The sequence below is a fragment of the Lipotes vexillifer genome, unplaced genomic scaffold, assembly GCF_000442215.2.
Source record: "Lipotes vexillifer unplaced genomic scaffold, Lipotes_vexillifer_v1.1 scaffold299, whole genome shotgun sequence".
Taxonomy (NCBI): domain Eukaryota; kingdom Metazoa; phylum Chordata; class Mammalia; order Artiodactyla; family Lipotidae; genus Lipotes; species Lipotes vexillifer.
In genome coordinates, this window is record NW_006784347.1 from 3,160,425 (window position 1) to 3,175,332 (window position 14,908).

Below are 14,908 nucleotides of genomic sequence, written 5' to 3' on the forward strand. Positions count from 1 at the left end.
CTTTCCCTAAGATCCTCCATTCATATGGTCAGTGAGACTCGGGGTTAACGAATTACATTTTAGGAGGAAACAAATTTCCCAGAGTGCTTTATAAAGACAGACAACAGTGTTTGTAACTTCAGCTTTGCCTGAAGGGGCCAGCTTGGTGGGGGAGGAGAAGCACAATCTTTGGGGTTTGAATCAAGGCTTCCTGAAACGTCAGCAAGCTACTTAGACTCTCTGAGCCTCAGTTTCCCTATCTATAAAATGGAAACAATATCTATTCTATTGAGTGGTTAGCATTAAGTGATATAACTGAATAAAATAACTTAGCAATGACCTTTCTTTTTCTCAAAAGTTAGTTCCTGTCCCTCTAAAGTCAGGTTTAGCAATTCTGTGAGAAATCTGTTGAAACGTATAAGGCCCAAGTTAATGAGCTGATAATTCTATGTCTTTCTTTGGGTCCCTTAACAGTAAAAAAAAAAAAGATGAAGACAAGCCACTAAACAGCACCTATTCTTTCCTGGATATTTTTGGAGCAGAAGCTAAACAGTTGTACTTGGAGTCTGAAAAAACAGAAGTGAGGAGAGAATCACTGGGTCAGGTCTTATTTCTCAAGAGAAAAAAATATCACTTCCATCATCCCAGAGTCGCAGCGCTAGATTCTTAGAGCTAGTTGGGAAAGGGCTTGGGCAAGATCTAGCCAGAGGATCTGATGGACACCGATTATGGTCTTCAATGAAAGAAAATAAATTTGGACGAGGGTCGATCCTAAGCCAGCCCCCAACTCAGCAGCAACTTAGGAAAAAACTGCACAAATGTATATTATAAAAACACTGTTGGCTGGCAAGGAAGGCACTGAGTATGACTCTACAGATGACAGATGGTATCAGATTCTCAACAGATGGAATGAAAATCAAAGGTATTGACCCCTCCCTCGGTAGGGGATTGGGCAGTCTTCCAGGCTTACATTGCTGTTTCCTTTCGCCTCTACAAAATTAAGTAACAATAAAATGGTCTTAAAATGTGAACACGGTAAATGGAGCTTGCTTAGGCAGAGCTTCCCTACCTTGAATGGATAAACGGGTGTGACAAGGTCCGGGTCCCCTTGGCCCCTGGGTGAGCAGACTGGGCCTCCTGACCCTGGGGGGTGGTCCTCTGTGACCAGGAGCTCCCTGACATGTCAATCAAAACCGATCATTTTCTATGTGCATCATGGCATGAAAAAGGTTGGGAAGCTCTGCTCTGAGGTTTTCCCCCCAAACGTGATGCATTCATACACAGATCCTTGGGTCCCACCTTACTGCATCTGGTTTGGTAGGTCCAGAGAGGGTCCCAGGCATCTGCACTTTTTTAAGCTCCTAAGGTGATTCTAATCTGATTTGGGAACTCTGCTCTAAGGGACAGGAAGTCCTGGTGTTTTAATAAGGCAAAAAATAGCAGGGGCTGGGCTCCCCTGGTGGCGCAGTGGTTGAGAGTCCGCCTGCCGATGCAGGGGACACGGGTCCCACATGCCGTGGAGCAGCTAAGCCCACGCACCCCGACTACTGAGCCTGTGCTCTAGAGCCCATGTGCTGAAACTACTGAAACCTGCGTGCCTAGAGCTCGTGCTCCATAACAAGAGAAGCCACCGCAATGAGAAGCTCGCGCACCACACAAAGAGTAGCCCCTGCTAATCGCAACTGAGAAATGCCCATACGCACCCCAAAAAAAAAAAAAAAAAATAGCAGGGGCTGATGTAGGTGGCAAGTTGTGGATTTAATGCCTGTTTTCTTGGACGTACAGATGGAGGGTCTCCATGAGATGGGACTGAAGAAGAGCTTGGTTATATCTGTTCACTTCTGGCTGAAAGCCTTTCCTTTGGATCCCGCTTCCTTCTTTTAAAGTCTTAACTATTATTCTTCTAAAATACACCTGGTAAAAGGCTTGTGGTAGACAGTTGATAAAATGCCCAAACTGCCTTGGGTAGCATCCTGGGACTCCAGTGCTACAGACTGCCCCAGGTTGGCACAACAAACAGTAAATGCAACCTCTAAGGTTTCTTAGGGGTGAAGGATAAGAGGCACATGCCAGTCTGAATTCAGGTTAAAGAATAACAGAAGTAATACGAACACATTTTAAAAAAAGTCTCAGCAGTACAAATGGCTCTGAACGATCTTGCTGTACCTACAGCAAATTCTGTCATCTTGTGAACTGGAGTGATTGAAACCAACCCTCTGCTTCTCTTCTGCATTCATGCCAACAAGTAAAAAGCAATATGCAAACAAACTCCCAGAGCCCCACTCATGGCAGCCACTTTCCAAAGACACTTGGGGGACTTCCCTGGCTTTGCCTTCCAATGCAGGGGATGCAGGTTCAATCCCTGGTCGGGGAGCTAAGATCCCACATGCCTCGTGGCCAAAAAACAAAAACATAAAAAAACAGAAGCAATATTGTAACAAATTCAATAAAGACTTAAAAAAAATGGTTCACATCCAAAAAAAAAATCTTAAGAAACAAAGACACTTGGTTTCTACTGAGCAACCATCCCAGCGACACATCTGCAGGTCTCAATGCCAGTGTCAAAGCAGGGAGAAGGGAACATTTATTAAATGCTAACTGTGTGCCAGTGCTGTGCATTTTAATGCTTTGCCTTTCATCACATCATCTCATTGCATCTCATCTCATCTCTCCATATCCATCCATTCATTTGAACAGAGGAAGAGATTCAAGATGGTGAATCATCATTGGTGCTGATGAAGTGCAATGGCTGTGATCACCTGGGAGGCCTCCCGAAGCCTGAGCCCCTTAGTACATTAGGGCTGAGCTCCATCTACTCAAGGAAAGCATGGGCTGGGAATCCCCACCCATGAGTTCTAGAGGTTATCTTTCGCACAGACCCCTCTTCAACAAGCCCAATTGTTTCTCCCTTCAATGGATGTTTTGCTTGGTTGAATCCTCCCTTTTGGGACATGGGGCCATTTCCCCAAAGGCTCTTTCTATTGACTCAATGACCCAGCACCACAATCAGCAACTCCACTCCTGGCAGAGACTTAGAATCTCTGGTTTTGATCTGATATTTAGGAATTCATTTGCCTCAGTTTTGTTTGACACACATGGTTTGGCATTTCACTGCCCAATCCAATTGGTAGGATTTGGAACTGCTATTCTGGGCACCGAGCTCTGGGGAACCTCATTCATGCAAATTATTGCAGCAGTTTAAACTGGTTATTTTTTCCTCTTGAAAAATTAAAAAACAAAAATCCTTTCTCTAGGATGGAGGTGGGCACTAATGTTTTCCTAGTACTCCCAATAAAAATTGGCTTTGCTCACAACGTGGCAGTAGCTCCACATGATTAGGCCAAAAGAACAGTAGTGGTTTTAAACACCAGCACTAGGCATGGTATTTCAGTAAGACTTGGTGACCCAGCTTTCTTTTACGTGGAAGAAATGAGGACTGAAAGAGAGTACCTATTTGTTATTGGTCTAAAAATGATGCAGCCAGGGTTGTTGAAGACTGGACTACTGTTGAGTGCCCTGTTATTTCCAAAAGTTTCTTTTCATTAACAAAGTTTTATTGCTGCCAATATGGCTGAAGGTGATTTGTTCACGAAAAGAGGTAGCAGAAGAAGGAGACAAGTAAGTTGATGGGTTACAGGGTTCTAAACCTCTTGGTGTCCAGGGGTCTGCCCTCACCACCGCCTCCCCGCCCCGCCCCCCCGAGAAAGTCAGTTTCTCTGGTGCAGTCACAAATTGAGACGCCTTGCAAGGTGGCTGGTGACCCTGCTTTGAAAGTTCTCAGCTACTTGCAGCATGAAAGCCAAATTCCTTGGCTTGACATTGGAGGCTCTTCTCTTCTGCCCCGGTTACTCACTGACCCTTGAACGTGCAGCGGAATTCCCTGCCTTTTCACCGCCTTTGCTCTCACTCAGTACACTGCCTTTCCAATCTCACTTCTTCAAAATTCAGTGTGGATCCGAGAGTCATTTAATACAGCTTTGGAGTGGGGGCAATTTGGCTATATCTAAAAGGATTTAAACCCACGTACCCACTGACACAACGGTCTCACTTTCAGAACTTACTCTACAGAAATATTAAAACTATGCCAGAAAAAATACAGCACGAGGATGTTGCCGGAAGTACTATAATAGCAAAAGAATGGAAACTCTCTAAACGTCCACCAAACGGAGAATGACATAATCATACACTGGCACATCATACAGTCATTACGAAGTCTGCTAGAGACGTGTACTGCCCCAGAAAGACGGCAAGCTTATATCGTTATTGAGAAAATGCATGTTGCAAAGTTGTATCGCGTGAGCTCATTTTTATAAAATAATGTCATGTATGCGTTATGTTTCATTTATAAGCCCCATAAACACCAACTTTAACAACGCCTAACTCGGGACTTCCCTGGTGGCGCAGTGGTTAAGAATCCGCCTGCCAATGCAGGGGACAAGGGTTCGAGCCCTAGTCCGGGAAGATCCCACATGCCGAGGAGCAACAAAGCCCGTGTGCCGCAACTACTGAGCCCATGTTTTCACAGAGGATATGTTCTTGAAGATCAAAAGAATGGCAGAACTTCTCTCCAGCCTTGCTGGGATCAAGTCTTCCTGGCCAGGCTGACCAGATCCCCACTCCCACACACAAAGGGAGCCACTCAAACATCACCGAAGCCTCCCACTGGGCCGGAGACCCATTGCCTTTCCAGTGCAGCTGGAACCTGGATTGATGTACAGGACATCACGCAACTTGTAAAGTGGGCTGGGGGACAGGGAGAAAAAAACGGCAGTTTCCCAGCAGATCGTTCACGCTCTCCTGCATGGTCAGGGGACCATGTAATGACACTGCAGTCCCGGGACCACGCTGCTCTCTTCCTGGGACCACTTGAGGCGTTTGTGTTGTTGCCCAGCCTTCCGAGGAAGCAGGTAAGAGAACCTGCACGGAAAAATGTTCTTCTTTGGGGCTTCCCTGGTGGCGCAGTGGTTAAGAATCCTCCTGCTAACGCAGGGGACACGGGTTCGAGCCCTGGTCCGGGAAGATCCCACATGCCGCGGAGCAACTAAACCCGTGTGCCACAACTACTGAGCCCGCGTGCCACAACTACTGAGCCTGCGTGCCACAACTACTGAAGCCTGCGCGCCTAGAGCCTGTGCTCCTCAACAAAGAGAAGCCACCGCGATGAGAAGCCCGTGCACCACAAAGAAAAGCAGCCCCCACTCACCGCAACTAGAGAAAGCCCGTGTGCAGCAACGAAGACCCAATGCAGCCAAGAAAAAAAAAAAAAGTTCTTCTTCCAATGGCTTTCCTTCTCATCTATCGCTCCGGCCACTTCCACAGGCCACCACGTGCTTCCCTCTCTAATAGCACTGGCCTCATGGAGACCCTGCGAAGGGAGAGGCGCAGGGCCCTGCGATGCAGCAGCTACTGGAGACCCTTCCACTGACTATCTCCTTGCAGGCTTTCTGTGCCAGCTTTGGAGGCTATCACTGGGGAGCACTTTGGTGGTGGAGGCTTCGCCCCACACCAGTGGATGCAGACAGTTCTTATTATCCCAGAGGTGCCCAGCACCGCCAAATTGGAACCCATCACCAAACAGCTGTGTTATTCTCAGAAAGAAGCAGATGGACAGAGGGAAAAGGGAAAAAAAAATGACAATAACAGCACAACAACAAACTGAACTCCACAGTGGACCCCAGCAGGAGGCAGCTGTGTTAAATCTGGCCATTTGGAGATAACTGAAAAAAAAAATTTTTTTTTTGATAACTGAAAAATTTGACCACCCTCAACCATCAAGATATAAACCGACATGAAAATATTCTTAATTTGAGGGAGCAGAGTGGTTTGGATGAAGCACTTTGTACTGAAGGGTACAGCTGAGTATGACAATATTTACTCATTTCATCTCTCTGTTCCCTTTCTGGGGCCTGTTGTACTTAGCAAACAGCATTTAATCTCTTACCCTTGACAGTTACTGGAAAAGTTAGATGTATCTCTTTGTTCCCTTCTCTCTCCCTTAAGAGAGAATTCAGCAGATATTTAGATCGGGTGTGACAAATGAACTGGCTGCCAAGGATTCCTTACTTCAGGAAAACTCTATAATCCAGGGGGCCTGGAGGCTGAGTTCCAAAAGAGTCCCCTAGTCACCCAACTCAAAGGGAAAGCTCTAAATCAAATCCTGCCTAAAAACTTGCCTGGTACTCTCCTACCTTCAATCATACCACTTCAGGGGTACTTGCTTCTGAGACAGTCTCACATTCTCCTTCATTGCTACCCGAGTTCAAAACGTTGTAAATTTCCCTAATTTCTCCATTAGAATTATTATGCTTTATTTACCACTGGTAAAACGGAGACCTCTTTTACATCTTGCAAAATGAAGAGAAAGAGGAATTTCCTTTTTCTCTTAAAAAAAAAAGAAAGGATCCAGTTCAAAGGGTAGTGGAGACTAGACACGATTACAGCCTTTGTAGCCCCAGTGCCTAGCACAGAGCCTGGTACACAGTAAGCATTTAATAAATGCAAACGAAAGAAATGAATGAGTCTTGCTTCTAATAGGTTTTCCTGCATTTCCTGTCCTTGGATTGGCCTACAGCAGAGTTTCTCGACTTTGCCACAATTGGCATTTCGGGCTGGGTAATTCTCTGCTGTGGGGCTGTCCTGTGCATCGCAGGATGTTTAGCAGCATCCCTGGTCTCTGTGCACTAGATGCCATAGCAAACAACCCCGTCAGTGGTGACAATCGAAAATACCTCCAGACGTTGCCAGATGACCCCTGGGGGGCAAAACTGGCCTTAGTTGGAAACCGCTGGTCTATAAACTCCCCTTTGCTTTACATAAATCAATGAAAATTTTTAAAAAACAAAGCACAAAACATCCTCTACTTCTAAACTTCCTCCCCCAGAAAATGACATTTCTTTTTTCTTTTTCCCCCTTTCTACTCAAGGCTGAACATTTAGAAACTGCGTATGACTCCACATTCGTGTCTCTGGGGGGAAGCTGCGGGGACAGACCCCTGGAAGGCCACTAGAGATGCCACTTTTTCTGGTCCCTCTTGATCTTGTAATGGAAGCCGAACCTTAAAAACGACTGCAGTGAATCCAGGAGGAAGAGCACTGGACTTGAGCCAACACCAAAGGCCTCTGAGTTAGAGCTTCCTAAGCCTGACTTTTGGAGACTGTCCAGGCTGGACCAGTCCTGGAGGCTGGGTGTTGAGATCTGTTCCTGCATCGCAAATGGCCAACTCAGCTTTGCAGGTGTGGGCTCACTGCCCGTGTCCTCTGAGGGCATGCTACAACTGATCGTCCTAAGTTCCTCCTTCCTGGTTGGGATTTTCACCTTGAAATTCTGGCAGAGCATCAAAGGGATGGACACCTTGGCAGAAGAAAGAACGCACGTATTGACCACATAACAAGTACAACCTGCTCAGACACTGGCTTCTCTCCGTCTTTGCTGCTTGGGTGGCGCTGATGTGACTTGATGCAAAGAGCTTCATGATTCTAATGTGGGCAGGGCCTTGGTGGGGCCCTGTGGAGGTACACCTGGAGGTACTCTCCGGGCCCGAGAAATCACACTGCTTTTTTTTTTTTTAAACAATGCAGTGCTGCCCTGCAGAGTCCTACCACAGATAGGAGAGAAAAACTTGAGATTAAGAGGTTCTTGGGAGCTGCAGCTTAGACCCCTGATGTGGCTGGGAAACAATGGCACCACAAAATGAGAATAAAGAGAGCGCTGGGCTGAGCTACCAGCCGATTCTGAGTCTCCAGAGTCCTTCTGAAACTCTGCTTAGTGGGGGCCCTTGTGCCACTAGGCAGAGGGCACCCAGCGGTAAACTTCCAGCTCTGGTCACCTTAATGAGAGAGGCATCCTTGCCTCATGTGGTTCGGAGGTTTCCAGGGACAAATGGAAAAAGAAAAGAAATTACTTCAATCCCCTGCTTCGGCCTGGATGGAGGGGTGTGTGTGTGTGTGTGTGTGTGTGTGTGTGTGTGTGTGTGTGCGTGCGCGCGTGTGTGTGTGTGTGTGTGTGTGTGCGTGTGTGTGTGCGCGCGAGAGATGGGAGCTGAGTGGAGACCCAGATAACCCTGGTCTGAATGCATAAGCCTCAAAATCTCAGAATAGATTGAGCCCACCAGCATTTCAGCTTTCTCTGCAGAAAATGCGTTCCTATTTACGATGCTGACATAGTCAACTTACAACGATGGACTGGAAGAAAAAGCTCGTAAAGCTGTAGGCCTCAGATTAAAGGAAAAAAAAAAGGAACTCCGATTCACAACTGTTAGCTTAATGGCCACAAATGCATTTTCTCTGATAGCACTCGCTCTGAAATTGTCACTGCTAGAAGGAAAAGATAAAGCCCGTGGCTTTCACTCATTCATTCAACAACCGTTTTGTGAGTGGCTGCTATGTGCTGGTTCTGTCCTAGCTGCTGGGGAATGGTGATGAAGAAGCCAACCCTTGTATTCGTGGAGCTCAGGGTATAACTGTGAGCTAGCACGAGCCAGCATGATCTAGAAGCCACCGACCAGAATTCTTGCTGCCAGTGGGTAGGGAGTGGGGTGCCCAGGAGAGTCCAAAGAGGAGAAGTCACATCTGAGCTGAACTCTAAAGAGTAATGACTAGAAGCTTCCAAATTGAGAGGAACAGAGGTGGGGAGGGCTGGAGAGGAGAAGGCAGAGGACCACGCTAAGGGGACCAGGCTTTTATGCAGAAAATGACAAGGTCAGATTTCATTTTAGAAGGAAAATCTTGTGGCAGGGAGGAGCATGTTAATTATTTACAGTGTGCAGAGGAGAAATGTATTTGGAAGTGGTTTGCCTTCTCAACCGGTTGTTTCCCTTATTCTCTGTCCCTGGCTACTGACACACAACCCAAACAGCCCAGGAAACTCGCTTCTCTCCCTTCTGGTAGGCTCATACTGCAGTGTGGATTCTGGAAGTCCAATGGTGGTGGGTTTAGGTCATAAGGGAGTCCCATGGAACATACTTTTCCTATGATTTTATTGCAGGCTCCCAAGTATGCCTTTTCCTCTGTGGTCTAACTGCCAGGGCGAGTGAGAAAAAAATTCTACCTGTAATGTAGGCTGGCGATCGTTTGGGAAGCAGGGCTTGACAGAGTGTGCAGGGCTGAGCCCTCTGGGGCCCCCTTCCTCCACATCCATTAAGTAAGACTCCAGGACAGGCAGGGGTGGCTCTGAGTGTGAGAGCTGAGTCCAGACTTCCATTCATCTCCAACGACCTTTATTTTCAGGGCAGGATTTCCCAGCCTTGGCATACTGACATTTGAGGGTCGACCACTCTTGTTGTGGCGGGCTGTCCTGTTCATTATAGGATGTGGTTAGTGGCTGGTAGCACCCGCAAGTTGTGACAACCAAAAATGTCTCCAGGGTCTTCCCTGGTGGTCCAGTGGTAAAGAATCCACCTTCAATGCAGGGAACTCAGGGTCGATCCCTGGTCAGGGAACTAAGATCCTACATGCCGCGGGGCAACTAAGCCTAAGCGCCACAACTACTAAGCTCTACGCCTCAACTAGAGAGCCTGCGTGCCGCAAACTACAGAGCCCACGTGCTCTAGAACCCGTGCACCACAAGTACAGAGCCCTCACGCCCTGGAGCCTGCATGCCACAACGAGGAGCCCACACGCCACAACAAAAGATCCCACGTGCCTCAATGAAGATCCCGCGTGCCACAACTAAGACCTGACACAGCCAAAAGTAAATAAATATCTTAAAAAAAAATGTCTCCAGACATTGTAAGCATCCTTGTGGGGCAAGATCGCCCCCAGTTGAAAACCACTGCTCTTGCAGACAGTTTTCCATTCTCATCTTATTTGATCTCTCACCAGCATTAAGCATAACCAATCCCTCTCCTCTCTTGAAACTTGCATTCCTTGGTGCTCTCTCCTTGTTTTCCTTCTAATTCTCTGGCCAATTCTTTGTAGATCCCTGGGGCCTCCTCATCCTCTTCCTGATCTCCAAATATTTCTGTCCTACTTTTAATGCTCGGACCCAAACCCCTTTCCCATTATATTGTACCCTTGCTCACTCTCATCCATCCTCAGGACTTTAAATTCTTCTATTTCCCAAATACTCTCCAATTTGTCTCCAGCCCAGATCTCGCGTTTAAGCTCCAGACCCACTTCTATTTGTTCTAGATGTCATCACAAAATCCATCCGTCTTTCTCCAAAATCCACTCCTCTTCTCACCCCCATCTATCTGTTGCCCAAGCTGTAAACCTTAAGGTCATCCTGACTTCCTCTTCTCTCACCTTCACACCCAGTCCACGACCAATCCCTGTCAGGTCTCTCTTCAAAATACACCGCCAAGCCATCTGCTCCCAGCCCTCCACTTCAAGCTGCCATATAACTTCAATAACCAACTCCGATGACCTCAGTGGTTTCCTGACTTCCACTCTGCTCCCGGCCAGTCCCTTCTCCATCCAGATCAATCTTTTAAAAGCACAAATCAGATCATATGATGCCCCAGCTTTAATTTCTTCGAAGGCATCCTACTGCATGTAAATAAAATCTAAGTGTCTTAACATGGCCCCACCCTCTTTTCCAACCTCCCTTTGTGCCATTCTTCCTTCTGTTTCTGCTGCTGCAGCCACACTGGCCTTCTTTTGTTTCCTCATAGGTAACACCTTGGGACTCCCATGCATGCTGTCACCTCCCCCTGGAGCACTGTCCCCCAGCTCTTTTCATCCTGCGGGTCCCAGCAGGTCATTTCTTCCTGGGCATCTTTCCTGATCCCATCCTCTTAAATTCAGTTTCCCTATCGTGGTCTCTCCCTGCAAGCTTCCTTATGGCACCTGTGACTTTTAACTCCATATGTGCTCATGTAGTTATTTCTTTGTTGTTTGGCTCCCCTGCTAGATTGGAAACGTTGTGGGGGAAGAGACCCTCGGTGTCTCTTCTGTTCATTGCCACGTTCCCATCTAAATATTGTCTGTGACACTCAGTGAGTACTCAGTACATATTTACTGGATGAATAACTATTCCCCTCTCATTTCTTTGGTCAAACTGCATCTAGAAAAGAATATTTTATAACCCAGGAAAATGAATGACTGTGAAGCATGAAAAAAGGCTCCTTGAATAACTGTGTCAATGAGAAAAAGCTTTCCAGTGGTGGTTCTTGGGAGCACAATGCACAGGGAGATGAGTCAGGTACACGATGACTAGAAATGAGACTTGTTGATTTCATCATTAGTGGTCCATATCTGTCCTAAGACTGTCCTCCGAATCAGAAGGGAACTCCCTGAGTGCCAAGGCAGGACCACACCAAAGCTATCTAAGAGGAAGAGCTGAAATCAGTTCAGAGTTTTCTGGCAACACTGTCTTTCTAGAAGGCTTGAGCTACCAAAGAGGCCAGCAAGTCCAGGTAAGACAGCAGCCCCCCAGGCCCAAGGAGCCACAGAAGCGACGGGGCAACAGCTTCACCCAATGCACTGCATGATGCTTTGCACATCGCTGAAGCCCCATAAGTATTGGTGGCCTTGAGACGAAACCGCAGAAGTACCTCCTCTAAGATAAGGAGAGGCCAAGCTTCTCCTCTTGAGCAGGTCCACAGTTATACAGAGAGCATTTCATTTTGTTTTTCTGAAAATTCACAAGTGTGGCTGGCTGCAGAGTGTAATGTAAATTGATGACGTTCAAAAGCTCATCCTTGAGTCCCACCAAGAGTAATTCACATCAGCCTCTCCCCGACTTTAAAGAGACAGCAGCTGCAGAGCCCGTGCCTGCAATTAAGCAGCTAAGCATTTGCTAACATTGGGTTAGACTCTGATAACCAAACGAATCCCAAAAGGTGGAAGCAAAAAAAATCTGAACCACATTGGGAGCCCAGTGTGTGCCATGGTAGAATTCATTTTTACCGGGTTTATTTATTATGTCTTAAATCAGCCTTAACCAAGCTGAGGGAAGAGTTTCAAGGTCCACGTGTTACAGCTCAAGGGGCCCCAACTCCAAACATATTGTGATTGGCTGAATGTTGCTAAACAACAAAAATAGCCCAGCATCTGTTGTCGTTGCAGGGCTGGGACGTTATTTCCAAGGGGGTCACCCAAGTTCCGTCAGCAGCCATTAATAAAATACTAACAGGATACAAATGGGGACTTGCACTAACAGTAAAATAGAAAGTTCGCACTGAGGCACACAATAGATTCTGGTAGGTGGGAGTCATACAGAAACATATTCTCTTAAATTTATTCTTAGTCAAGATGAAAGAAGGAGAGGGCTGCATGAAGGCACTTCTGGTTTTGAGAGAAAGGTTCTGTGCAGAGATGAGCTGTCCAAGTTTCAATATGCACTCAGGGAGGACTGATGGAGCATTTTCTTTGTGTTAGACCCCAAAGGTACAAATAAAACACAGCTCCTGCAGAGGGCGGGGGAGACAGGCTGGGCCCAGGCCTGGCCAAACAGGAAGCCAGAGGTGGCTGCTGCATTTTATAGGCCAGTTATCGTTGGGTGGTTCAGCCTTGTGAGTATTTTGCTGCCCAGATTGATGGCAGAGCTGGGGAGACAGGAGACTACATTGAAATTGAGTGGCAGCCGGGGTTAACCACGGGCCCCAAGCAGTAGGGACTTCATTTGGAGACTCGCAGTAAAGAGTCCAGCAAGATGTGAAAGCAAATTGAATCAACACAAAGACAGATGGAAGTGTCCCAGGTCAGGGCGGACTTAATAAATGTTTGTTGAATGAATGATTGAATGACTCTCTTCCACATGTCACCCCGTCTATTGCTCACCTCAGATTCTTTGTAGTAACGTTCTGGAATTTCATCGCAGGCAATATCGATAAAGCACACTTCTCTCTCCAGATCTTTGGCTTCATTGTCAAAAATCTGAAAGAGCAGAGCAACGATATCAAAGGTTAGTGATACTGGGTGAGATCCTCAAGGTGCCTGCAAGTTGGCCCAACGGTGCCTGAGGCGGAAGAACTCCCCACAGAGCATCCTCACATGGCTCAGTGCCCCCGGGGAGAGCTTTACGCTGCCCCCGAATGTGCAAGAATCATGACAAGTTTTTATTCATTGCTTACATTTTGTCACATCAGAGGCAGGTGTAGCATCAATCACCACTTGGTTAGGGGAAGAAGAAAAACAGGCTGTTTTTAGTAGTTCAAGAGTGAAGAAATAAATCTCTTCCAAAAGTTTCTTCCAAAAAGGAAGTCTGCTGATTTTTGGCAGTTAATCTAAACAGGGGGAGGGAAGAGGCTAAAAAGGTTCTGGGTAGATAGGAGGCAAAAAGCAGTAATACAGCCTGAGATTTAGAGAAGAAAAATGTGGGTTTTTTTTTTTTTCATTACAATGTTTACATATATTTAATATCAGAAATAACACATACTCATTGAAGAAAATACAGATAGACAAAAAAGAATAAAGATTGTCCATAATCCCATTACCCACTGTCTTATTCTTGATCATTTAAGAGCATGATTTCCTTGGTACACACAGTGGTAAGAAGGTGGAGCTTGAAAAACTACTGAGATGGCTTCCTGCCAAGCTACGCTTGATTCCACTGGCCCAGAATGTCCAACACTTGCAAAGAAATATGTAAGACAGGGCTTCCCTGGTGGCGCAGTGGTTGAGAGTCCGCCTGCCGATGCAGGGGACGCGGGTTCGTGCCCCGAGCCTGTGCTCCGCAACGGGAGAGGCCACAACAGTGAGAGGCCCGCGTACCGCAAAAAAAACAAAACAAACAACAAAAAAAAGGAGAAATATGTCAGACAGCCACATATATAGATATACACTCTAGTGGAAAGATTAAGTTCCTCTTTTTCCCGTTGCCACTTTTTCTGATCTAAAGGGATACACTTCTGAAGGATAGTAAACAGATTAAGTTTGCAAATCACTTCATCCTTGGAGAAAGTCTTAACTGTATCCCTATCTCACTGTTTAGCTAATTCTTACAAGGGAATCATCCACTAACACTAATTAAATCTGACTCTCTAGAAGAGAATGAAATATTTTGGGAGAACAGAGTGGTTGACGCCGAAGAACATTGTCTTGACACAAATTTGGAGCCTATTAATAACACACTCTCTCACAGGAGAGCATCTGGAGGGCTCTTTACAAGTTGAAACTCTTAGTCCTTTCCAAATGCTTTCTGAATAATATCTGTGCTGATTATTATCTGCCCCGTCTGCTGTTTGCTCTGTCACCAATTTTCTTCTTTAATGATTAGATACTGGGCTCTTCAGATTTATTCAAGATTAACTAACTCCCCAGTCTGACTTGAGGAGGCCACTGCATTTTCCTTAAAGGCAGAGAAAGACTGGTTCCTGAATCAGCTCTGATTCCTTCCATGGCCAGTTGAAGTCAAGAGCTTGGGGACACTCTCAATGTGTTTGGGAGGGACAGGTTGATTGCTCTGAAATGGAATGGAGAGACGGAAGGAAAGTAAGTTCAAGGTTGAGTGGAGAAATAAGTTGTGAAATGAAACAGGGGGTCTCAGGGTGTTTGTGTGTTTCTCTCTCTTCCCATGAATCTCTTTTAAAGTGTGTGCAAGAGAAGACATGTGCCTCATTAAGAAAACAAAACAGAAGAGAACACCCCAGAGGCAAATGAGTTGCTAGAGAGTAAATTACAAGAGAAGTTAGAGAGCTTTGACATTTATTGGTGGTAAAATTTATGGGACTGAAAGAGGGGAAAATGAACAGGGGTTAATAAGGGAGTTATTGACAGATTAGGTGGCTTTTCCTAATTTAATTCAAATACTTTTGGATCACCCATTATCACATTATTACATTATTGCCCTTCTGCTCCAAGTTCACCCTTAAGTCTCTGCTCTGAGATAACAGACTGGACCCTGTAAGCACTTCTCCTTGACAGCGAGTAGGACACTAAGCCATGTATTAGAGGGACCCTGCAGGAAGAGGGGTGCTTCTCTTCCTGGTTTGAATCTTATTCCTGCTGCAGAAGCTGTTGGGGTGGGCGGGGGCGGCGGGGGGGGGACG

The 14,908-nt window shown here is 46.3% G+C and overlaps 1 protein-coding gene across 1 annotated transcript in view; it reads right to left on the minus strand.

Annotated features, from left to right (window-relative positions):
• PITPNC1 (phosphatidylinositol transfer protein cytoplasmic 1) overlaps nt 1–14,908 on the minus strand; it is a 136,766-nt gene that overhangs the window by 28,842 nt on the left and 93,016 nt on the right. Inside the window, exon 6 of the mRNA XM_007456806.1 lies at nt 12,699–12,794. Coding sequence (XP_007456868.1) covers nt 12,699–12,794 — 96 coding nt within the window. The remainder of the gene's footprint in view (nt 1–12,698; nt 12,795–14,908) is intronic.